The sequence below is a fragment of the Macaca mulatta genome, chromosome 12 (assembly GCF_049350105.2).
Source record: "Macaca mulatta isolate MMU2019108-1 chromosome 12, T2T-MMU8v2.0, whole genome shotgun sequence".
Lineage (NCBI taxonomy): Eukaryota > Metazoa > Chordata > Mammalia > Primates > Cercopithecidae > Macaca > Macaca mulatta.
Genome location: NC_133417.1, coordinates 48,158,662 through 48,185,221, shown reverse-complemented (window position 1 = coordinate 48,185,221; position 26,560 = coordinate 48,158,662). Strand labels below are relative to the sequence as shown.

The 26,560-nt window shown below is 36.6% G+C and overlaps 1 protein-coding gene across 1 annotated transcript in view; it reads right to left on the bottom strand.

Moving 5' to 3' along the window:
* ARHGAP15 (Rho GTPase activating protein 15) overlaps positions 1–26,560 on the bottom strand; it is a 629,252-nt gene that overhangs the window by 550,908 nt on the left and 51,784 nt on the right. The window contains exon 3 of the mRNA NM_001258096.1: positions 2,355–2,423. Coding sequence (NP_001245025.1) covers positions 2,355–2,423 — 69 coding nt within the window. The remainder of the gene's footprint in view (positions 1–2,354; positions 2,424–26,560) is intronic.

Sequence of the window (26,560 nt, the reverse complement as noted above, 5' to 3'; positions counted from 1 at the left end):
CCTAAACTCCAGTGTAATGCTATTAGGAGGTAATTAGGTCATAAAGGTGGAACTTTCATGAATAGGATTAATGGCTTTTTAAAGGGAACCCTGGCTCTCTTGCCCTCTTTTTGCCATGTGAGGATACAAGGAGAAGTCAGCTGTTTGCAACCCAGAAGAGGGTCCTCGCCAGATCCTGACCAGAATGGAATGCTGATCTTGGACTTCCAGCCTCTAGATCTATGAAAAATAAATTTCTGTTGTTTAAAAGTCACCTTGTCTGTGGTATCTGTTGTAGTAACAAACTGACTAATCTAAGTAACATAATCTAATTTACATTTTAACAGGATCACTCCCGCTGTTGTGTTGAAAATAAACAGTAGACAGTGGAAGTTGGTAAACAGGGAGACTATTTCAATAAACTGGGTGACAGATGATAGTAATGGTGGTTAGAAATGAACTGATTCTGGATATATTTTGAAGATAGAGCAAACTGGTTTCTTTGATGTTCATTTATGTTACGACAGAAACAAGGGAAGATGACTGTTAATGTTTTGACTGAAGCACCTGGAGGAACAAAGTTAGCATCTTGTGAAATGGAGGAGACTTCTGAAATGGAGAACTGGTTTGGGCAAAAATTGGGATCAGTTTCAGATATGCTACGTTTAGGATGTATATTAGAATTGTGTGTAAAAATGCCAGAATTTATAGTACTGAAGTTCAAAGCTGTGGTCCATACTGGAAATAGAAATTTAAAAGTGGCTAGTGTTACATCGTCTGTAAAGCTACAACACTAAATGAGATGCCCTAGGGAATGATTATAGAGAGAAAAAATAAAAACTGAGCTCCAAAATGAAGAGGGACCTGTAAAGGGATTGAAAAGAGGTGGCTCTCCAGCTAATTGGAGAGTCATGAGAAAGTGGTTTACTGGTAGCCATGTTAGGAAAATGTTTCTTTTTAATAAATAATTTAGATTCAGGGGATATATGTGCTTATTTGTTACATGGATATACTGCATACTGGTGGGAGTTGGGCTTCTAGTGTACCCATTACCCAAATAGTGAGCATGGTACCCAATAGGCAATTGATTGAAGAAGAGAGCTATCGATTGGGTTAAATGCTCAGATAGACCTACTGAAGAGAGAATTGAGAAGTTACTGATGGATTTAACGACACGGAGGTAATCGGTGACCTGGATAGGAGGTGAATGATTGAGATAAAAGCCTAAATAGAGTTAGTTCAAGAGACAAAGGAAGGGCAGAAATTAGAAACAGCAAATGTAGATAATTATTTTGAGAAATTCTTATCCTAAAGTAAAGCAGAGTGAGCAGAAATAGTTGGAGTGAGGATGTGGGATCTGGAACATGAAAAGTAATAGAAAACAGGAACACTGAAGCAAAAAAAGAAATTATTTTTGGTGCTGAGGATGGGACATCCCAAAGACAACAGGGATGGAATAGCTAGAGATAGACAGGAATACAGTCATCATGGTGCAATATCCTGTAAGCCAATAAGACTGGAAGCATATTGACCAATATGAAATATAGCAGGAAAGACAAGTCGAATGAGTATGGAGGAAAAGCACATTGTATTTATTGAAAAAGAGGTCATTAAAAGAAAGGTATCAGAAAGGTTGGTCTTATGTGTTTTAAAGATATCTACAATACTATATTTATTTATGTTATTTATAATATTTCAGGTACTCTTTTACCCGCTAGAATACAACAATACACAAAAAAATGGGAAAAAGTGCCATTCTTATGGATGTTGAGTCTATTAATTGTTTTTGAAGACAACAACAACAATAACAAAAAGCTATCAACATTTACAATAAGCCCCCTGTAGTCTCTGGTTCCTATTATTCACATCCTTTTGTAATCCTCTCCCCTTGTGTGAACTAGACTTAATGACTTACTTTTAACCAAAAGAATGTGGCAAAGGTGATGGCATATTGCTTTTACAATTAGGTTACAAGAGATTTTGACTTCCATCTTGCTAGCAAACTCTCCCTCTTGCCTTCTCATCTTGGATGCTTTGAAAACACAAGCTGTTATTTTGGAGAAATCTACGTGGCAAAGAAATAAGAGCAGCCTTTGGCCAACATTCCTGGAAGAACTGAACCCAGCTAACAACCACATAAGTGAGCTTGAAAGCAGACCTTCCCCACACAAGCCTTCAGATGAGATCCCGATTCTGGCTGACACTTTTGTTGCAACATTTTGAGAGACTCCAAGCTAGATCCCTTTACTAAGTGATGCCCCAATTCCTGACCCACAGAAAAATGAGATAATAACCTATGCTGTTCTAGGTTGCTGAGTTTTGTGGTAATTTATTTTGTATCAGTAGATGAAGAATATAATGACTTAACCACTCACCAACTGTTCCAATGGAGGAATGACATCTTTCAAGATATGCTGTGAATGATTCCTTCTGTGTCGGGATATCTGCAAATATATTGACATTGGATATTACTACATAATTTTTCTTAATAGAGTTTAGTAAGAATACACATAAAAATAACCTATTCAGTGTTATTCAAGCATGTGAATTAAATAGATATAAAATGAGAAGTAAATGTTTTGGACATTGACTAAATTGAATAAAATATGTACTCTAAGATGGCTGGCTGCAACCACATCTCAAACCCAATTCTCTTCTTACCATGTAACCTTGATACCCCTTTCCTTCCAATGTTGGCGTCTGTGTTCTCTCATGTTAACCTGGGCAGAACTTATGCCTGCTTTAATCAAAAAGTACAGCAGAAGTTCCACTCTATGACTTCAAAGATTGGAAAACAAAAATGTCATACATTTTCCTGTGTCCTCTGAGAACCCTCACTCTTGGAAAATATGTTGGAGGAAACCCAAATCAGACCCACAGAGTGAGCACATGGAAAGCCTTATAGGTTTCCGACTGATAGAAAGGCTGAGGTTCCAGCAGACGGCCAGCATCAACCATCAAGCTTGTGAGTATAAAGAAGTCCTCTACCCTTCACAGGCTCTGGTGATCATCATTCTATTCCCTGTCTCTATGATATCAATTGCTTTATAGCTCTCCCAAATGAGTGAGAACATGTGAAGTAAGAAATGACAAATGCTCAGGTTAATGAATACCCCAATTATCCTGATTTGATTATTACATATTGTAGACCCGTGTTAAAACATCACACTACTCTATACATACATATACCCAATATGTACCCCTAATAATTAAAAAATAGAATATTAAATTTAAAAAGAGCCTTAGCCTGGGCAACATAGTGAGACTCTAACTCTACAAAAAAAAAAAATTTTTTTTTTAATTAGCTAGCATGATGGCACACACCTATAGTCAGTTCCTAGCTACCACAGTGGCTCAAGTGGGAGAATCACTTGAGCCAGGATTTCGAGGCTGCAGTAAGTTATGATCAATACAACTGCACTCCAGCCTGGGCAACAGAGTGAGATCCCACTCTAAAAAATAAAATAAAATAAAATAAAATAAAATAAAATAAAATAAAGAACTCCCGGCGATTGCCTTTTGGCCGTTGAGTTTCCCCCAACGTTCAAACTTCCCCGAAGAGACCTCAAATATATTGTCGGGTAGAAACAAGCTATTCCTGCTGTGCTTCATCTGAATTTTTGGCCAGACTCTAAGCATGATAAAAACATTGTTTCACACCTCTATGTTTCAAGGTGATTTGTAACTAGCACAAAATATTTCATGTTGAAATGTTTTTTGTTGATGATGTGAGCTCAGCTTTTTCAGAATCAACGTTCTATTAAGTATCATGTCTTCTATTATTAACCAGATGTGTTTAAATACTCAAAAATCACTTTCTTTATGTGCTTTTGAAACAAATTAAAAGAAATCTCAATGTTCTTTCCCCTGAAGAAGCATGATAGACAGATTCTACAATGAAACAAAAAGAGAAAGATAATTTATAATCAAATCTTATACTATTTTATAATTTAATCAGAAGCTCTCATTAATATTGTTTCATATTTACATGGAGAGAGAGAGAAGGAAGGAAGAAGGGGCATGAGGAGGATGAGAAAGAGAGAGAGAAAGAGGGAGAGAGGGCAGTGTAAGAAATTAAAGAAATAAAGCAGGCCTAAGTACTATGTCTAGGAAAGCACTTTATTGTTTTTGGTTCTGGTTACTGGCACATGCAACTGACTGAAGGAATTAGATCAATGTCTATGAAGATTTTGAGAGAATTGTTTTACCAAAAAAATAAAAATAAAAAAATAAATCAGAATCCTGGCCTAAAAACTCCATGACTCTATACAACCCTGGGGCCCCACATTTGCTCTATGAAAACTGGGTTATGAAGAAAGTAAAAATCTAAGGAGATAATTCTCCCCAGTGTTTGCTTCACAGGTGGCCTATGGGAGATAATTGAGAAGGAAGAGACTTCAGAAAGCAGGCCAGAAACCCTGGAGAACAGTGGCCATGGGGAATTTCAGAAAGGAGAGCCGGGGACTGTCTCAACTTCCGGGGAAGTTGTCTCACAGAGCCTGACCAGTAGGATTTAATTATTGTTTTGATCCAGTGACTGTTGGCTGTTTACCTATTTTTTCTTTTACAAATGAGAAAGGTTTTTGTTTATTTGTTTTTCCCAGGTACCAAGTTGTTGCTCCATTGTTGTCTATTTGATGCAGTGGGGAAAGTGGGAGAGAGAACTTATATCTCAAGCTCTAAATCACTTATCTGTGCTGTCTCCCCACTCCTCCCACAAAACCTGGACTTTATGGAGAGAGCTGTTTATCACTAGAGATTCTGAAACTTGAGTTTGATGCTGTAACTGGATGGGACTTTAGGCTGTGTCCTTTGGGGAGGTGGATGGATGGATTGCTAAGTGTTGCGAAACAGGTGTAAATGGCTATATGGTGAAGGGGAGGGAGGGCTGAACGGCAGGCTGGCTGTTCACCAAAATTTCATCCTCTTTTCTAGATGCTACATTTCGCAGCCTGCCTTGCAGTTTGGAGTGGCCATGTGACTAGTTCAGACCAATGGATGTGAGCAGAAACAATGCCAGCCACTCCCTGGCTAAGGCTATTAACCAGCGAGTGTTTCCCCTCCATGTCCTCTCTGTCCTCATACCCTGGCTGGGAAAACAATGAACAAGGCCCTATGGAGGGATGAAGATGCAAGATGGAAGAAGTTTGGACTCTGAATCACCATGTGGGGAAAACCATACATAGGCTAGTAAAACTCACTTTGTTTTCTTTAGTAAATTTTTATTGTGGAATAATTTTGTATTTAAGAGAAAAGTTGCAGAGGGAGTTCCTGAAGAAAACTTTCATTTAACTGTTACATAAGTGAGAATAAGCCTTCTATTTTTTGGAACTTTCATCTATTTTAGAGGATTTTACAGCTGCTAGCATTACCTTAAATATGTTACCCATAATTGATGCTCAATTAACATCTAAATGAAAGGTCTTATGCATAAGGAAACTGAGGGCAGACTACTTAGTTAATGGGAGTGATCCTAGAAACCCAAAATTCACACTTATTAATTATCCACTGATACTTCAACTTCTTCTCAGGAGTGGAAGAATATATGCATTTGGTATCTAAACCTCTTTAAAAACAGAAATTTATTTTATCTTGCTATACATTTAGAATGTACTACTCTTAATTACTACTCATTATACTAAGATTTATACTCTCCACTGAAAATTTCATACATATGTCGTATATTTAACTTTCAAGAGTGGAAGAGTTCCAAGATGGAAGGAGTTTTTTTGTTCTATTTCCTTAAAACCCAGCTAGATTTCCAGTCTTAGGGCAAAAGTAATTCTCCTGGAAAGTAAAGAACCTCAAGTTTTAAGTGTTAGAGAAGTAGCAAGTAAATGTCTCCACAACATTGATGAGTGGGCACTTGGCCTTTAACTATGTCCGTTGGACCATTTATTCTATGGCTAACTCCATGCCCTCTTTCATCTGACCACTACTAAATTCTTATGGGCTCTAAATATTGTCTCTAAATATTCCCCTCCACTCACCTATAGAAAGCTTTTGTTTAAGGTAATGTTTGGAAATGTGTGGTGTACGTATTATTAGGGGCATGAGAGATTATTTTAACTGATGAGTGCTTTCATTGTAATGATTTATAAAACCCTAAGGTTTCATAGAAAAATGTATCACACCAAAATCACTTACTAGTGATATGAATATATTTTATTTTAAAATAAAGCTATTTAAGTTTAAATAATATAGTTAAATAAGTAATTTATGGTATGAAATATGGAAAAAACTCACAAACATAGTAAGTGAATGACTACAGTTTGGGAAACAAGTTTAAATCAGAAGACCCAAAATAGAAACTGAACACATACTTATTTCACCTTTGAAGGGGCCTGTTGAGTCCATGGTACAAATAAGAATGCAAATTGAGAAATGTATACAAAGATGATATTGTATGCTAACATTTATTGAGTACTTATTTTCTGCCAGGCATGGTTCTATATGTTTTGCATTTATTAGCATGTTTAATTCTCACCCAAACCTGAAAAGGTTAATAATACTAACCATTTTTATAAGTATCGAAGTAAATACAGTTTAAGTAACTTTGAAAATCCATAGCTAATGAAAGGCATAGGTAGTATTTTAACTCAGATCTAAGAATAAGCTCAACTATGACACTTTATTGTTTCTCCAGCAATATACGTGTGTGTGTATGTGTGTGTGTGTGTGTGTGTGTGTGTGTGTGTATAAGCAGTCACTAAATTCTTGGGGATCTTCAAAGTTGAGACCCTCCCTGTGCATAAAAGGCTATTTCTAAGGTAGAAATTTAGAGTCAGACTTATAAATTTGTACACATTTATACAGGATGCTAGAAATCAGGTTTCAAATCTGTTATGAATCATCTTAATACTCCTTTAGGGAAAATAATATTGCTGATCATTCCTAAATCAATAAACTAGCCAATCTATCATTTTCAACCAGGTTATGAAGATGTTGAAAAAAGAGAGCTTTCATCACCTGTCTTTGCTTTAATGTTGTTCTCAGTAAAGCATTAGGCCAAGAAATATGTGATCCCTCCAAATCAGATTATGTTGACTGAGACTTATGATTTAGGAAATTCTGGATCCAAAATGGCTTAATTGGTTTGCGTGGATATCAGGAAAAATTAGGATATTTCAGGTTGTCTTTACATAATATACTTAATTGAAATAATAATTATAAAGAAAACTTGGGTCAACCAAAATCTCATCAAGTAAGTTTGAAGGGAAAAAAGTCTCTCCTAAGCCATAGTACAAATAACAGAAAATGTTATAGTACTTATATAGATATTGATTAATAGCTTATTATTATCTGATAATTTTATAGTTATTATGGGACACACTCTTGACAAATATTCAGCTTGAAACATTAGATGTCCTTATGAACCATTTATTTCTATCCAGAAAACATTTCACATTTAGTACATCCATATGTCAGTAATTTCTAATAGTAGGTGATCAAAATATACTTGCTTGTGTTATAAAATCTCTACTACCAGTACTGCAGAGAGAATTTCATTTAAACAGTAAAGTCTTCCTCAACAATCTCAGAACTTTTTAAATGTATCTGATATCAAACCCCTACATTTTATTCTTCAAGTTGCTTAGATTAAGTTTCAGAATGCAGACAAAGGAGGGTTCCAACATTTGGTCTTCAATCCTTTTCACTTTTGCTAGAATTGTTCATTAATTATTAAATTTTGAAAACTTGAATAGAAGAATAATATTAGCAGTAGCTTGATACAACTTTATTTCAATAAATTATTTTCTCTCAAAAACAGAAGCATTTCTGTAAAGCTTCTGAGAAGTTTTAATATATTATTTTTATGCGAGTCTCTTTTATTTTGTTTCCAAGTGTTTTTATATAGTATATAGGTCCCCCCTCTAAACAGAAGAGAACATGTATATATGTCTATTACATAATTAAATGTTCACAGCCTCATTTATTTTGCTAGTACTTGCATTTATAAATGATGGAATGTTGGTTTCAATATCATGCTAAAATTCCCATTTGAAAAATTTTGTGAATTTCTACCTCTTGACTTACTTGCAGTATTTTATAAAAAGAGAAGGGGCCCTGACAATTCTGTTTCTCTGACCTGTTTATTAAGAGTTTCATTCAAGATGGCATAACTATGTCTTAAATTATTTTTATTACAATATTCTGCATATTAAGCAACTGAGTTTTCCTAATAAATGTTTAAACTGATGGTAACCCTTCTTTTGGGGAGAAAAAAAAGTCCGACCTTATCTTTTACTGCGTGTGGGCAATCATGTTTTCAATGGCGCTATTTCCTATTGAATTATCACGTCCTGCAAATAGGAATGATTTGTAACTACCATTGAAAAAACTTGAAATATAAATTTCTTCTGACTTGGATTATTTTGAACCTAGTATTACTGAAAATCTGTGTTTTTCCTTATTTATCACCACCCACCACACTCTCCCTTTCTACTTCTCTTCTTCCCCTCCCCAGGTACTTAGCTTTCTAATTGTGCAAAGCAAAATGGAAAAAGATAGTATTCTGAATATATAATGCCTATTTTCCTTCAAATTCCTCTTTGTTCTTATCAGGATATAGATCATAATTAAGTTTTTCAGATATCTTTTTCTCCAAAAAGAGGAATTAAAAAGTCAGTTTTTCAAAGTGTCGTCATTTTTTCTTCCATTCCTTTTTCATTTTTATCTATTTAAAGGATATGAAACTGATGGGTGGGATTAGTATGTGATATATTACATACTGTAAAAATAACAGAATTTGGGCATATTATTTTCCTTGTGTAGGAGGGTCTACTATGAAAGTTATACATAAACATGAAACATTCCACATAGCTCTGATTTTAAATAGATTACCATTTTTGATGAAAGTTTATATCTTGTGGCTTAGAATTGAAATAAAATCGCTTGAAGAAAAGCATTAGTTTGTTCCAACATTTTCACAGACATGTACGTTTCTGAGGCGTACCTCCCATTAGCAACGTCCCTGGATACTTGGATGAAAAGCAGAAATAAATCTGTGGTTAAGTTTAGTTTTTATCTTTACAGCTTCTCAAAAGTTTTTTTGGTGTATCCCAATTCTTACATTCAAATCTTCATTTGTTTTGCCAAATTCTATTTCTTAAAGCTATTACAATCAGAAATTAAGGAAAGTTAGTGAAGCTTTTTTTTTTTCTTTACAGTTAATCTTCTAATTTTAACTATTTGTGAACACATGTAAAATTTATCCATGTCCCACAATTATTCTAACACTATCTAAATGCATCTTTTCATAATCCTAATGGGAGCAAATATCATAAACCAAAAAAGACCCAATTTTTCTGTTTTGTTCCTTATTAATGTATGATAAGTAAATTGTTTCACATTTCCACTTTCCTCCATCTGCCCACAACATCATTCAATTGCCATAGTGGACTTTCAGAAACAAATGTTCTCTCTTTTTTTGGGGGGAGGGGGGCTCTTTCCTAAGCCTCTTTTGATTGAATGTTATTGTCAGTCAGAAATCTGACACTCTCTTGTTTTCTTTTTTATCCCCTGCACAAAATGAAAGGAAATGATTCAAAAACCTTCTTGAGGACAAATAAAAGTTTATCAGCTTTTAAAAAATGTGTGGATTTTTTTTTTGGTAAACATCTGCGTCACCTGCAGTACCCACCAGCCTCTCACTTCTGGGGTAAGTCTAGCTGAGTTAAAGTCAGCTTCAACCACATTTTCCTATATCCCAGATAGCCAACGGGAAGGGTTTGCTAAAATTATTCTAACTCCTTAATATTCTTTCTCTGCTTTATTTAGTCCAAAACACATGTGTTCCACAAAGAAAATCAAACTGCCTCGTGACCTTACTATTTAAATAAAAATTATAGATAATACACACATTTTCTTGCTTATTACTGAATACCATTCCCTTTAGCTTTCCCCTATCTTTTTTTGTATATTTTCACTAGATTGTTTCTCTCTAACAGTTTTCTCAGACTGAGAGGGGTCATTCATATGGAACCTGGACATACCACAATTTTAGCCTTCAAATCGGCTTTTAAGGTAAGAAGCACCAGAGCCAAGAAACTCAGAGATGCCTGGATAATGTAATTTTCTTGGTTTTTCTCTGTAGAATCACTTATTTTTTAGTCATGAATTTCTAAATTGATACAATGAGAAACTCAGGGCCAACATAGACATATAAACATTTTATTCTACTCATAGTATTACTAATGGTATTAGATCTAAGACATTATATAATTCATCAAAGCCAAAGCTATAGTTCCTGCCATTAGCAGATAAAATTACTTATTCATCTCTTTCACCCCCAATAATATAAGCACTTATTCTCTTGATATAAACAAAATGAAATAGTTTAGGGAGTAGATTAAGAAAATGTAGTTGGGTAATCTTGAACCAAACTGACATTGTCCCCACAACTCAAGTCATATGTTATATTTAAAATAAAAGATTTAAGACAACAGAAAACAATACCAAGAACTACCTCACAAATACCTCATAAGAAAACAACATAGAAAATAATTAAGGATCTGAATGCTAAAATTATCTACCTATTCCTAACCAAATAAAACAAATCATTGTCAAATCACCATTGGCTATGTTTGAAAGAAACAATTTCTATCTAATTTAATGATGTTTAACTGTCCGGAAATTCTTAACAAATTAGAATCAGGCTTTATTTTCAGTCTCAAATAAAAATGTTTCTTTCATTGCCCAGAAAGGCTTTGGTTGAAATAGGAAGTTTACATCTTACTTCTTCAAGTGTATGTTCCATCACTGAAGAAGAAATTCTCTTTTATGAAAGCTCTGATCCACAATATATCTAATTTAATCCATGATATGTCAAGTTTGACAAAGATATCTACCCACAGTCAGCTGTCAGTAGTCCACTGATACCTTTCTTCAAACATCACTATTTCTTAATGCAAAGGTGGAAAAGTGTTAACTCACTGAAAATGGTCTGCCTGTGTTGGAAGGTCACTTCTAACAGTATTGTGGGAAGCCAAGCTTTGAACAATTATAACATTCTTTCAAGAATGCACAGGTTCTCAGTCAAAGATTTAAAATAAGCATATTGAATGTCCTCAGTATCTTTAGTCAATAGCAAATAACTGTATCCTCCCAGTTTCCTTTCTTCACTTATTCTTTGAGGTTTTCAGAGACCCTAAACTCACCTTCTGCTGCCGAAAAAGCAGATTTCATTCTGAAGGTTAATCCAACTCAGCAGGATTGAAGGATGGCACTTTTCCTTGGTCGTAAGTATGTTGGCTCAGGCCAGACAGCTGTTAGGACATTCTCCTCTGGGAATCGTGCCCTCAACACCCACCGTTGATGCACATACATGGTCTACTGGCTGCCGACTTCCATGCCCATCTGCTCAAATGGCATGGTGCCCACTCACAAGTTGGCTGGATTCTTGCCCTTAGTGTGTAGGTGCCAGGCAATGATGGGTTTAGATGGGCAGCCTGCATAATACTACAAGTGACAATTTTTTTTTCTTTTTTTCTCTGTACAATATCTGTCCTCTGTGTTTCCCTGAAAGAGAAACTTGTGTTTCTCCACCTTCGATTATACCTGTGGACACATGTGGCCTTGTACGGTATGTCCAAATGTATCCAACCTGCCACCAACAGTAAGATGAAAGGGAAGAATTCACAGAGCCCCACATGACAAGTGCTAACACTGAAATGGGTTGGATTGTGAAAATCCTGACCACCTGGAGTCTGTCAGAAGATATTTACCATGGGTGTAAGTATAGCAGACCTCTCATAGATAGCAGTGGCATCAGGAAGCAGCTTAAGTTACAGCACTTTTGTCTGTTGCAGTTCCAGCACAAATCATTTGCCTTGCATTGAAAAGGCACATACAACAGCAAGGGAAATAAATCAAGCAAAAAGAACAAGCTTAATGGGAGCACAATTTATATGTTCAATGAGGGCAAGGGTGCAAGCTATGATATTCAGACCTTAGAAATAACCCTGACTGGAGGTCTTAATGGAAAGAAAAAGAAACAGAAATAGCATCTCTCTTTCTAATCTACAGCAAACCCATGGAGAGGAATAGATTGGCATAGGAGGTTGTGACTTTAATGATCCAAAGCATATGAATGCTTGTTAGCAGACAGCAGACAGACATAAGTAAGAACAACAGTAATGGCTGCATCTGCAGCCTGGCCTATGGCACTAAACCCAATCAGGCAGTATTGGAGAGCTGTGCCGGAAGGTATGTTAAAGCCGTGCTTTCCTTGTGTGTTTATTTAAGGGTGATTGAATTCAGGGTGTTGTCAGTCTGCCTTGGAGAATGGTTATCCAATGTGTAGGCATGATCTTTCTCTCTGAATATGCTCTGTTGAGTCAGTTAGTTATGTGTGACTACTTGATCTGTCCTAGTCTTTATACAGTGCCAACATTCTCCAGTCCAAGTTCCAAAGGAACAGGGCCTAAAAACTTTTGGCTCCAGAATCAAATTAGGCTTCTCTGCCTCCCTAGCCAGAAGTGCATAAATACCCAATGGCCAAAACCAAAGAATTTGACATTGTGGAATGAATAGAGCTGTCATATACCACTAAAGTGTAGAAATATCTACTGTTTGAAGTCAAGACTAGTTCAACATCTTCAGTAATCAGAACAGACTTCTCTGGACACCTTTATGGGTTAGTCTGGCTTTTGATTGGAAATGTTTCTGGCAAGCTGTTGATTCCAGATATCAGAAATGTAAGAACATACGGTTTAAAAGAGAAAGTCTGCCGTTTTTTTCTGTCAAAAAAATTCTTCAAGGCAGCACATTTTTATAAAAGATGGGTCCTTCATTTATCTCCAGGTTAGCATCACTTACTTAGACGTATTCTAAAAGAGAACTAGTCAAAGAAGAGGTAAATCAGTATAGTTGAAAAAATATTATTTGAAGCTAAATTGGGAGTTAGCTCAGGAGTTTCTGGTGAAAATAGAAAAAAGAATGAGTAGATTGATCTAAAATTCATTAATCTGATCACTGTGGTATGATTTAGCTATCAAAGTTCCCTGATAAATCATTTCTCTCACAACTTGTCACATCCCAAGGTTATAACAGTAAGAATCACATAAAACTAATTTCTTGAAAACGAAGAAAAGCAGATGACCTTCAAGGGACTCTTGAGGGCAAGGGGCATGTTTTATTCATCTTTAAATCTGCAATACTTAGCATAGTGTATAACACCATATTGGAATTGGCCTTTCAACTTTTATATTGTACCTCTTTATATATCTGACCTATTATTTATTTGAATTCACCACAAACCTCAATAGCTTTACCTTAAGATACCTTGTTAGAAACATATTCATCATTCTTTTTAAAATATGAACCAAGTCAGTTGCAAGCCTTTTCCAGGTGGACTTCCATAATTTCTCTCAGGAGCTTTGACATCTACTCTTACTGAAATAAGATTGAATCTTCAAAATGACCCCCCACAATGAGTCTTTAATTGAAATAACTGATCCTACTTTGGATACTAGTTCCTTGACCTGTGTAGCATATATAATACTCGGAGCTTAGGTTCCTCTTCTAAAGAAAAATACCTGACCTTTAGATTGGAAATAATAATACAGATAGGTGGGCCCGTGCGGTGGCTCACTCCTGTAATCCCAGCACTTTGGGAGGCCCAGGCGGGCGGATCATGAGGTCAAAAGATGGAGACCACCCTGGCCAACATGGTGAAACCCCGTCTCTACTAAAAATACAAAAATCAGCTGGGCGTGGTGACGTGCACCTGTAGTCCCAGCTACTTGGGAGGCTGAGGCAGGAGAATCGCCTGAACCCGGGAGGCAGAGGTTGCTGTGAGCTGAGATCACACCATTGCACTCCAGCCTGGTGACAAGAGCGAGACTCCATCTCAAAAAAATGTATATATTTATAGATAGATAGATAGATAGATAGATAGATAGATAGATAGATAGATAGACAGATAGATAGACAGACAGATAGATAGATAGATAGATACAGATATTAATATAGTTATAGATACATGTCTGCTTCTAATAGAATTATACTTATGTGTATAATTGTTTCAGACTGTCTTATATTCTATTATCATTTATCCTCTGAATGAATTATTTAACCTCTTGGTACTTCTATTTTATCAAAATATGACATGGTATAGTACTTATACCTCGTAGGATTGCAAAAGAAATTTAAAAATTAATACATATATACCTTAGAGCACCTGGTAAGCCTTCATAATTATGATCTTCCCTATACCAACTGTATTATTTGTCTTTCAGCTGATATTCCAGTAAATGAGTAAATACATTCTAGTAAATTGATAATTATCATTAAACTAATATATTTATGAAATTCTTTCATGCTTCTATAAACTCTTTTGAAATGATTTATTTCTTGCCTTGAAAAGAAATTCTAACCATTTTCTTCTAAGACATTTGAAAGCATTTTATTAGAAAAACCTTCAAACACACAAGGAGATGGGAGTATACAGGGCATGTTCACCAGGAGGTAGGAATCTTAAGATCATCTCAAATTCTGCCTATCCCAATCTCACCTCTGACTTTCAATAATTTGCCTCACACAAACTATATCTTTCCCTCCCATGATTCCCGAGTCTTGTCCTGTTCTAGCATCAGCCTAATGTCCAAACTCTCATTATCTAAATCTGAATCTTATTATCTCACCAACTGAAAGACCAAAATCTACTCCTCTACATCACCTAAATTCAGCATTGAAGGAAGCTGAGCTAGACTGAGATCAGCTATTAAGTAACAGGTGGGATCCAAACACAGGTTATTTTGTTCTAGAGCCAACAGTGTTTAACAAGTACCATGTTCCATCAATGCTATGAGGTAGTTATGATCATTGCCTCCGTTGCATCAATGATGACTCTAAGGCAAGTGGGAAAATATTGCAAAGTTTGTAGGAGTCAGAGTCTATTGGTTAGCCCAGATTCATCTGATTAAAAACCTCATGCATTCTGTCCCCAAAGCTTTCAAATGCTGTACCTACTGCCTCTCAAAGTGGATATTCAACAAATACCTGTTAGCTCACTATTCTTTACATTGTATTGTTCGCAGATTAAGATATGGAATAATATTTATGACACTTTTACTCTGTTATTTTACATAGAATCAAGTGCCTATTTTCTATTTTAACCATGTTCAGATAAGGTTTTTTAAATAACCATTTAGAACATTATCTAAGGTGAAATAATGATAGCAATACTTCGGAAATCAGGGAGATGAGTAGACTAAAGGTTTGTGTTTACCACTCTATCCATTCAAAAGTAGTTACGAATTTTTATTTGTTGAATCCTGAAACTGGAAAACAATGTTCAGTTTTGATCTGTTATAGATATTACATTAGCTGAGGTAAAGATGTTAGGATAGATTTTTAGTTGAAAGTTGTGCATTGATCATCTATCTTAATCTCCCCTACCTATTGAAATCCTACTGATATCACAGTAAAATAATCAAAATGTGTTATGTTTACAAACTCATAGACAATGTGAATGTGAACAAAAGAGAATAATGTGTCTCAGAAATTTTTGGAAGATAGAAGGCATATGAAAGCATTGTAATGACTTTGTAAAATGAAGTTAGAACCTGTCTTTGCAGTTGTGAGGATGAAGGTATTAATGACAAAGAAGTTAACAAATTTGCCTTTCGCTACAGAATATCCAAGAGGTTGATCACTTAGTAGTGCCTGGTACCTTGGAAGATATGGTCAAGACTGCCTACATCATTCAGAAAGGCTAGACTCCCAGGCTTACTCACCCATTGCAAATAGTCAGGTGATAGCTCCCAGACCTTCATGAGACAAGATTAAACAAGGAAGCTTCTAGAGTCTAGACTCAAAGTCACTTGACATTGCAGAGGGAAGAGGTGAGTGTGAGACTGCAAACTAGGGGATTAAAATCTACCTCATTAGCAAGAAGACTTTTAGTCCCCATCCTCAGTCAACCTCCCAGATTCATCAGAGGCAAAAATATATCCCTTCATCTGGAAATTTGGAGGAGTCTTCTCTAGCAGAAGTGAATGGCTCCCAGGTCCTGCAGACACTAAAATTTGGATATTGCCAATGAAAAGTCAGCTTAATCATGTGATTGATTTAGAGAAGACTGTCAGTCAAGAAGTCCAGTGCCCTGGCTCCTAACACAAGGAAATTTTAACCAGCATTTTAAATGCTTCTTTTAAAAATGCGAATAGGCAGGTATAAGTTATTATACATTAACTACTTACTAACTTACAACTAATAATTAAGGAAATATTTATTGTATGAATAATAGCATTGAATAATATGTGCAATGCACTGTTTCAAGTGCTGAATAAAACACCCTCTGCTCTCATGAAGCTTACAGTCTTTAGAAAAAGTTGTGAAATGAAATAAGAATATAAAAATAAGCAAACACAGAAAGAAACCCAAAGTAAGCAGAAATATTACAAGAAACAGATGGAAAGAAACAAACAAAAACTATTAGCACTATAATTGGGATAAGAAAACATATAGGGTTCATAAAAACAGAAATAATAATAAATGAGAGTGGCATTAGGAAAGTAAAAATATAAATATATTTTTTAAATCAAGTAAATTTCTGGAGGAAAAAGTAAGTGACCCAAAAATATCAGGAAAAGCTAAGACATGAGGAGAAAGAAAAGATCAAAGCCGGGCACGGTAGCTCATGCCTGTAATCCTGGCACTTTGGGAGGCTGAGGTGGGTGGATCACTTGAGGTCAGGAGTTCGAGACCAGCCTGGCCAACATGGTGAAACCCCGTCCTAACTAAACATACAAAAATTAGCTGGGTGTGGTGGCCTGTGTCTGTAATCCCAGCTATTTGGAAGGCTGAGGCAGGAGAGTCGCTTGAACCTGGGAGGCAGAGGTTGCAATGAGGAATGAGACTCCGTCTCCAAAAAAAAAAAAAAAAAAAAAAAAAGAGGGAGAGAGAGAAAAGAAAGAAAGAAAAGATCAGAGAATAAAGTAGGAAGTTCAACATCTGCCTAGTAGAAAACTCCAAAAGAACAGTTTTTTTTTTAATAGCTGGAAAAAGAATTTAACATGAAGTACAAGAGAATGTCTCCAAACTTTACGATATGAACCTCTGATTGAAAGAGCCCACCAAGTGCACAGTACAATAAGCAAACAAGTAGGACCATATAGTTACAGAACACTGGGACTAAGAAAAGATTGTAAAATCTTCCAAAAATAGTGTATGTGTGAGAGAGAGGAAGGGGGAATAATCACTTACAACAAAAAGTTGGTAATCAAACTCATATTTGACTTTTCTGAAACTGATTGGAGGCTAGAAGAATGCTTTCAAAATCTGAGGAGAAAATATTGTCCACCTATAATTAAATAATTTGTCAAATTATCAGTCAAATGATAGCATTAAGTAGAGACATTTCCTGATATGGAAGGACTAAATGTGTTTATTTCCACTATATTCTTGTTTGGAAGCATCTAGGGGAAGTGTTTAGGTAAAAATGAAGGATTTGACCAAGGGAAAAAAAAAAAAAATTAGAAATAAGGCACAGGGGCTGGGCGCTGAGGCTCATGACTGTAATCCCAGCACTTTGGGAGGCGATGCGGGTGTATCACAAGGTCAGGGGTTCGAGACCAGACTAGCCAATATTATGAAACCCTGTCTCTACAAAAGATAGAAAAAAAAATTAGCCAGACGTGGTGGCGCACACCTGTAATCCCAGCTACTCAGGAGGCTGAGGCAAGAGAATCGCTTGAACCTGGGAGGCGGTGGTTGCAGTGAACTGAGATCATGCCATTGTGCTCTAGCCTGGGAGACAAATAATAATAATAGTAATAGACAAAAAATAAATAAGGCACAGGAACATAGAAACATGGCAACAAGAAGTTCCATGTTCTGCACTGCATGTTAGGCCAACAGAGCCTTTAGTTCAAGATATATTAAGCAAGAAGATGGAGAACGATGGGAAGAAACTTTTCAAAAAGGAGGCACTACATTATTTAATATTTCAGTGTTTTGCAAAAAAATAGGAATTTGGCAATTTTGTTGATTTTTTGGAAAAAATAGCTATAGTTATGATAAAATATAAGTGAATTTAAAATGAAGGCAATCATTTACTCCATCTAAGAAAATTGAATACAGAGAAATTTATGTTTATATAATTATTGATATAGTTGGAAATATTTAGAAAATAACCATAATGTCAATTAGTAATTGAACTAAAAATTGTAAAAAACTATGATGAAACAATAGAGGGAAGGGAAGAAGCTGTGAGGTGTAAACGAGATATTAAACTATAGTAACCGAAAGTGCATAATGCCTAGAACAGATAAATCAGGGAAAACAGTATATGTGTAATATTTAAAAATAAAAGGTTAATACAAAAAAGCAGCAACAAAAATCAAAGCTGTTGAAGGCAGTTGCCTCTCGGAAGGGAAACTGATGAATAGGCAGGTAGAAAAGTCAGAGAAATGCTATGTTGAATCAAAAGCTTTCTAGACTAATGTCTTAACTTCATGTATAACTTCCATAAACATAAATATTGATTACAATGTAATGTATCATTTTAAAAAGAAACTTTTTTTCCAAAAGGTTGAAAGAAAGAGAAAGGGACCAGGCTATTCTCACACCTAATTGAATAAATGAGAGCTCTCACCCATTAATTTACATCGTGAAAAGTCCCACTTCCCTATCAGATCCTTCAATGTAAGTGGAATACAAAAAAATTGTAAGTATGATTCAGCAGAGAATAACTTTTTGCAAAATTACAATGGTAGAAACTAGTAGATTCAAAGATTGCATGCACCACTCATCTTCGTGGCTTAGGGCAAGGCGTTTAATGTCTCTGTGTCTCAGTCTCCTCATCTACAAGGTGGAGACAAAAATAGCTTCTATTTCCTAGAGTTGTGGGGCAATCACATGGATTAATATTTCTGAAGTGACTTCAAGGGCAAACAGTGTGTAATAAGTGCTCAATTGATGTTAGCTAGTATTATCATCAAAAGAACCCTTGAATTCTTTATCTGAACAATGCCTTTTTAAAGTAGAGGCCATACCCTTCTGATCTCAAGGCTTCAGATTGAAGACTCACTCCCTAATGCACCTTCTAAGGTCTGTAAACAGTCAGGATTAAAGGAAAAGGCGAAGGAATGTGGGGACTCTAGCCCTTCTCTAATTCCCTGTGGCCTTGGCTTCCTCTTGGTCTTTGAAGGCATTTTACACAGACAAATGAGTCTTACCCAAGAAATAGTCAACTAGTGAAGTGCTTACATTTGCTTTAGCACCATATCAGAAAAAACAAAAATAAAACAAAAAAAACATGCAATTATTTAACCCTATGTTTCTCTTTCCGGACACTAAGTGAAAGGAGCTGCAGAATAACCTCTTGGCTGTTATTACTGGACGAGGGGCCACTAGATCCTTGGCTCTAGAAAGTCCATAGAAACATTTTCATATTTCCACTGTTTATAGACATCTACAAAGAAAAGAGAAAGTCATTTCACTGGTCACCTTCTTAACACCACTTCATATTCAAATCAAGGGAAGCTGCCAAAATAGTATTAATTTTTTAAAAATAACTCTCTCACTAATGTTCCCTTTGGAAGACTAAAGAGGGAGTCCAATTCTGAGCCCATTTTTAATCCTCCATTGTGTATAAACCACAAAGCACAAGTTTGCTCATTTGTGCTGTCGGCAAGGGCCATCATTTTTAAATGATCAAAGTGTTTGGGGAGAGATCAGTCACACAGAATAATGATTCCCAAATTGTGGTCCTGGGCATTTAGCGCAGAATCCTCTGTGGTTCATTTAGGGCACATTTTCAGGAAAATGTGAAGGCTGATAAAATATAGGACCAAGTGGGAATGTTTTGAAGATAGACCAACATAGAATGGTCATTATATTGTTCTGGAGACGGGGATTTGAAATCAGTGGCAATTCAAAGATGAGGAATGGAGAACTAAAATCATAGGATATGATCAGGTGCAAAACATACCTAGGAAACAATGATTTTGGTCACATGCATAAAGGACATATTTAATATAAGTAAATTTTGTAATATTAACTCTTTTCCCTCCAAGAACAAGAATTATAAACTCTTAAAACAAAAACTATGTAGCTAAACTTTAAAACGGAAAACTTTTTTTTTTTTTTGAGATGGAGTCTCGGTCTGTCGCCCAGGCTGGAGTGCAGTGGCGCAATCTTGGCTCACTGCAAGCTCCGCCTCCCAGGTTCACACCATTCTCCTGCCTCAGCCTCCCGAGTAGCGGGGACTACAGGCGCCCACCACCTCGCCCGTATAATTTTTTTGTATTTTTTAGTAGAGACGGGGTTTCACTGTGTTAGCCAGGATGGTCTCGATCTCCTGACCTCGTTATCGGCCCGTCTCGGCCTCCCAAAGTGCTGGGATTACAGGCTTGAGCCACCGCACCCGGCCTAAAACAGAAAGCTTTAACAGAATAACTTTTAAAATAAAATTTTCATAGTGCAAAAGGCAAACATTTTTGCTCTTCATAAGCAGAGATTGTTTAAATAGAGATTCCTAAATTTTAATCATAATCAAAGAAAATGTGATTGTATTCCTATTTCATATTCTCAAATTTATCTGGTAATTTGTGGCTTTACAACTGATTTTATGTCCCTCATCTAGCCACAATGAAAGACATATCCAACTCAGTAGTAATAAGAATAAAAAGTTGAGATTATTTTAGAAATGTTAGCCACAAACTCAGTGCAAGCTTAATGGCAAAGTTATTGAAGGAATGTAATGACTATTTATTAAGTATCCTTTACAGGAATTTGGTGGTGATTTGTTTTCCCTCTCAAGAAACGATATACATTGTAGAAAGCTCTGGAGAAGTTAATTTGGGGTCTAAAGTTAAAGAAGAAAAGGATTAAGATGGAAGCAGGAAGCACTTGGTGAAACTAATGAATTTGGGGATGGAAAATTTTTAAATACATATTTTGTCACTTTATGCTACAAAACATCATTTAAAATTTCTGCTTAAGAGAAAGCACTTTTACCTGGTTTATGAAGTCTTTCTAATGGTGCTGGTAAAGAATAAATAGATTTCCTATGATAGCAATTAATGATGGGGGTCCATAGTACATGACAAAGGTGAAGTGCATTCTAACCATGAAACAAGGATCTATTGGGAACAAGGATCTGTATTATTTTGACCACCCTCAAACACACTGGAAGGAAACACACCTGGAAATGACAGCCACTTATATTGCAGTAATTATAGGATCGGGGTAGCACTCCTAGGAGATATTGCAGAATCTTAGAAGAGACTGCGGTTTGAAGGAAGCTCCCATGTGATTATGACCTGGTCCCAGCCCCATCAGAGATTAAAAACCAATCAGAGATTAAAAACCAATCAGAGAACCAAAAGTTTGAAGCAAAGAAAAATACAAGATAAGTTCAAAGTATACGAGCTTCAATCTATGTGTCAATAGTTTAAATCGAGGGGGTCTGCGAAAACTTCAACAGGGGTAAAGTAAATTAAAGAGAAAAAGATTATTTTTCTTTTAAGTAGATACCATATCCATACCATTCTAGTAAATAAATGAGCAGAGCACTTGGTGCATAGCAGGCATGGGATAAATGTTAAACTCAATAGGAAAGTATTAATAAAAATGTTTCATTTTATTTTTCAAAATGTTTTTACATATATTAAACCCATTGTGTGAAGGCAGAAGTAGAATATCATACAGAGGAAATTATGCATTCATTTGGAAAATGAGGAAATTGAGCTACAGTTTAAATGAGTGTTTCCTGAGTAATTTCTGTAGGCAAAATACTGTGTTAAGTACTGTGTTGGCTGACCATGGTGGCTCATGCCTGTATTCCCAACACTATGGGAAACCAAGGAGGGAAGATTGATTGAGGTCAGAAATTTGAGACCGGCCTGAGCCACATAGTGAGATCTTTGTCTCTACATAAAAAATAAATAAATAAATAATAATAATAAATGAAAAAAAGCTGGGCATCATGGTGTACCTGTAGTCCTACCTACCAAGGCAAGAGGATTGTTTGAGCCCAGGAGTTCAAGGCTGTGGTGAGCTATAAACACGCCACTGTACTCCAGTCTGGGCAACAGAATGAGACCTTGTCTTAAAACAACAATAACAACAAAAGGACTGTATTAGCCAGGCAGGATAATTTTTAGTTTTTGGTTTTTATCTACCTCCAAAATGTCATTTGATTGACAAAATCAGTCTCTTAAATCAGTATCATTGATTGTTAAATTTATGCTCAAATATATAAAGTAACTAGATATTAGATAACTAGTTATCCAGTCCCATACTAATACACAATGTATCCTTGAAGCCACTTAAGAAAGAATCTGCTTCCCTTTTACTACGGGACTGTTCCATCCCCAAACATCCAGCAAAGAAATGTGGATAAAGGAATTAGTCCTGCTTTATTGAAATTAAAGTCATCAGAAACAATTCTTAAGTAAGCTAGCTAGATGGCAACACCACTAAATCAGTTCTTTCAGTTTGCTATCCCTCTCTTGACTATGTGGCACTGTCCAGTTTTGTTGAGGTCATATTATACAGTAAGACTTTCGGTTGATGCTAAAGGCACTTGTCCTTCAGACTTTTGCCTCACCAAGAATCTTGCCTTCTCTTCAGTGTATGCGACCCTTCACCCTGTCGAATGCTATTCTTTGCAATTCAGCTCACATGATATACTTCAAAATATAAGCAAGCAGAGCAACAAGCTGCATCAGCGGCTGTGTCATTTCAGGTTACGTGTTTCTGTCTTTTCTTCCTGAGACTTGGGCGGCTGAGAAGCTGACCTCCCCAGTCGAGTCAACTGCCATGGGCTAATAGTCAAAGAGAAAGAATGAGCCCTCAAGAGCAAGGGCAATCACAGCAGAGAAAATCCTGGTTTGCCTAATCTTACATTCCTGTCTTTTACCCTGACATGCCAATTCGATCATTTATAAAGACTGTCTTTTCATGAAGTTCCAACTTTAAACTTCAATTTAAGGACAGTTTCTTTTGGTCAATTTTGCTTCCAGTAAACAAAATTGTAACATGACAGCACTTCACCTTTAGCTTTAAAAAAAAGAAAAGGAAAATATAATCCAAAACAAAGAAATCTCTGGGCAGTTAGAGATTTTTAAAGTGTTTTAGAGTGTCCTATTCTCATACTCAGACTGAAACTGAGGGGCCCTTTCAGCTGTTCTACACTCTTATTCCCCCTTTGTGAGCTCGTATTTCTTATCTTATCCTTTTGAGATACCTTTATATACTTAATCACTTTTAAAAGTTATGTTTGTATCGGTACAAAAAAATATAGCCTCTGATGGTACCCACTGATGCTGTTTTCATTTTCCTCATTGACTGTTGTCCCCACTACCCAGAAAAAACATGGCTTACATCTGAAAGACACCTTAAATCTCTATAATTCCAACAATACAGACCTCTTTGACTGATACTAATTAGTCATTGGTCATGAAAAATCAATGTATTTGTTATGAGTAAATTACAATACCTGACAACGCCTCACAGCCAAGCCGACTTTCTCCTACTGTTGCTTATCTGAAGACCAGCTCTTCTAACAGGCTTAGTTTAGCTACAGAACCAGTTAACAGAAGCCAGAATAAAGTCAGATCCCTCTCTTCTACTATCTTGAGAGGAGAGAAATTCAGTGAGCCTCTCAAGCTGCAAAGTCGGTGAGGACCCCACTTTGAATCTTTGCTGCCAGTTAGGCTGAAGTGCTAGGTCAGATGTAAGCATTCTTGTAGCCCTTCCTTGTCTCCTTTACCTGCTTCTAGTACTGGCTTAACCTGTTAAGGCTAATCTTCTATCCCTGGAAGCTGGCCTGTGGTCCCCTGATCCTTCCAGTGATGAGGAATACTTACCCTGAACCACTCAGCTGCGTGAAGGGCTTTCTCCCCTGAGGTCCTGCTCATTCTCTTTCCTGGCAGTAGGTTATGTTGTTAGCATCCCTGCTACTTAGCAGATGCCCTGTTACATACAGTCATATCTCTTATTACATAATGCCATCTCACCTAAGTCCTTGTGATCTTTCTGCTGCCAGGCACTTAGTCCAGCTGTTGCACGTGATTGCTTCAAACATCTCTGAGTTTCTTTCACCCTTAAACATTTGCCTTATTAGGCCCAGTCTTCAAAACTGTATTAATTCCCAATCTTCTAAAAACTGAGATTTGCTGGTGAATGACAGCAAGGGTGAGTAAGTAAAGGCCCCTGCAAAGTTCATGGAGCAAAGTTGATCCTGCAATAACTCAATATTCTGTCTCTTCTTTTCCTCCCCACTGCCTGTCTTTCACATATGCACACCCCTTAGGGAAATGTTTTGTGGAGAAGGAAAATATAAGTATAGACACACTTCACTTTATTGTGCTTCACTTCATTAAGCTTAATTGTGTGTGTTCTGACTGCCTCACCAACTGGCAGTTTCCCTCTCTCTTTCCCTCTGCCTCCATATTCTCTGAGACACCACAGTATTAAAATTAGGCCAATGAATAACCTACAATGGCCTGTAAGTGCTTAAGTGAAAAGAAGAGTTGTCTATCTCTTACTTAATCCCAGCACTTTGGGAGACTGAGGTAGGTGGATCACCCGAGGTCAGGAGGTTGAGACCAGCCTGGCTAACATGGCAAAACCCCGTTGCTACTAAAAATACAAAAATTAATTGGGCATGGTGCCAGGTACCTGTAATCCCAGATACTCTGTATCTGGGAGTATCTGAGACAGGAGACTGAGGCAGGAGAATCCCTTGAACTCGGGAGGCAGGGGTTTCAATGAGCCAAGATCACCCCATTGCACTCCAGCCTGGGCAACAGAGGGAGATTCTGTCTCCAAAAAAAAAAAAAAAAAAAAAAAAGCAAAAGCTAGAAATGATTAAGTTTAGTGAGGAAAGCATGTCAAAAGCCACACTAAGCTGAAATCCAGGCTTTATGTGCCGGTTAGCCAAGTTGTAAGTGCAAAGGAAAAGTTCTTGAAGGAAATTAAAAGTGCCCCTCCATTGAACATACGAATGATAAGAGAGTAAAACAAACTTCTTGCTGCTATGAAGAAAGTTTGAGTAGTCTGGATAGAAGATCAAAGCAGCCACAACTTTCCCTTAAGAGCTAACAACTAATCCAGAGCAAGGCCCTAACCTTCTCAGCCTCGAAGGCTGAGAGAGGTGGAAAAACTGCAGAAGAAAAGTCTGAAGGCAGCGAGGTTAGTTCATAAGGTTTAAGGACAGATATCATCTCCATAACGTAAAGGTAAAAGGTGAAGCTGAAAGTGCTGTTGTAGAAGCTGTAGCAAGTTATCTAGAAGATCCAACTAAAATTATTGATGAAGCTAACTACACTAAACAACAGATTTTCAATGTAGATGAAACACCTTTATAGTGGAATGTGTCATCTAGGATTTCCATAGCTCAAGAGGAAAAGTCAATGCCTGATTTCAAAGCTTCAAAGGATAGGCTGATTCTCTAGTTATTAGTGTCTTTAGGTTGAAGCCAATGCTCATTTGCCATTCCAAAAATCCTAAGGCCCTCAAAAATGATACTAAATACACTTTGCGTGTGTTTTATAAATGGAACAACAAAGCCTGGATGACAGCACATCAGTTTACAGCATGACTTAACTGAATATTTTAAGCCAATTTTTGAGACCTACTGCTCAAAAAGAAAAAAAGATTCCTTTCAAAATATTACTACTCATTGACAATGCACCTAGTCACCCAAGAGCTCTGATGGAGATGTTCAAGGACAATAATATTTACACGCTTGCTAACATTCATTCTGCAGCTCATGGTTTCAAGTTTTGTTATTTAAGAAATATATTTAAGGCCGGGCACGGTGGCTCATGCCTATAATCCCAGAACTTTGGCAGGCCAAGGCAGGCAGATCATGAAGTCAGAAGATCGAGACCTGGCTAACACAGTGAAACCACATCTCTACTAAAAATACAAAAAATTAGCCAGGCATGGTAGCGGGCACCTGTAATCCCAGCTACTCGGGAGGCTGAGGCAGGAGAATGGCCTGAACCTGGGAGGGGGAGCTTGTAGTTAGCCAAGATCATGCCACTGCACTCCATCCAGCCTGGGTGACAGAGCGAGACTCTGTCTCAAAACATAAGAAAGAAAGAAAGAAAGAAAGAAAGAAAGAAAGAAAGAAAGAAAGAAAGAAAGAAAGAAAGAAAGAAAGAAAGAAAGAAAGAAAGAAAGAAAGAAAGAAAGGAAAGAAAGAAAGAAAGAAGTATATTTAATAAGACTATAGCTGCATAGGTAGTGATTCTGCTGATGGATATGGGCAAAGTAATTTGAAAACCTTCTAAAAATGATTTACCATTCTAGATGTCATTAAGAACATTCATGATCCATGAGAGAAGGTCAAAATATCAACATTAACATGAGTTTGGAAGAAGTGGATTCCAATCCTCATGAATGACTTTGAGGGGTTCAGGACTTTAATGCAGAATGTAACTAGATGTGGTAAAAATAACAGGGGAACTAGAATGAGAAGTGGAGCCTGAGGATGTAACTAAATTGCTGTAATCTCATGATAAAATTTTAACAATGAGAAGTTGCTTCTTACAGATGAGTGAAGAATGTATTTGAGATGGAATGTACCCCTAGTGAAGAGGCCGTGAATGTTGTTGGA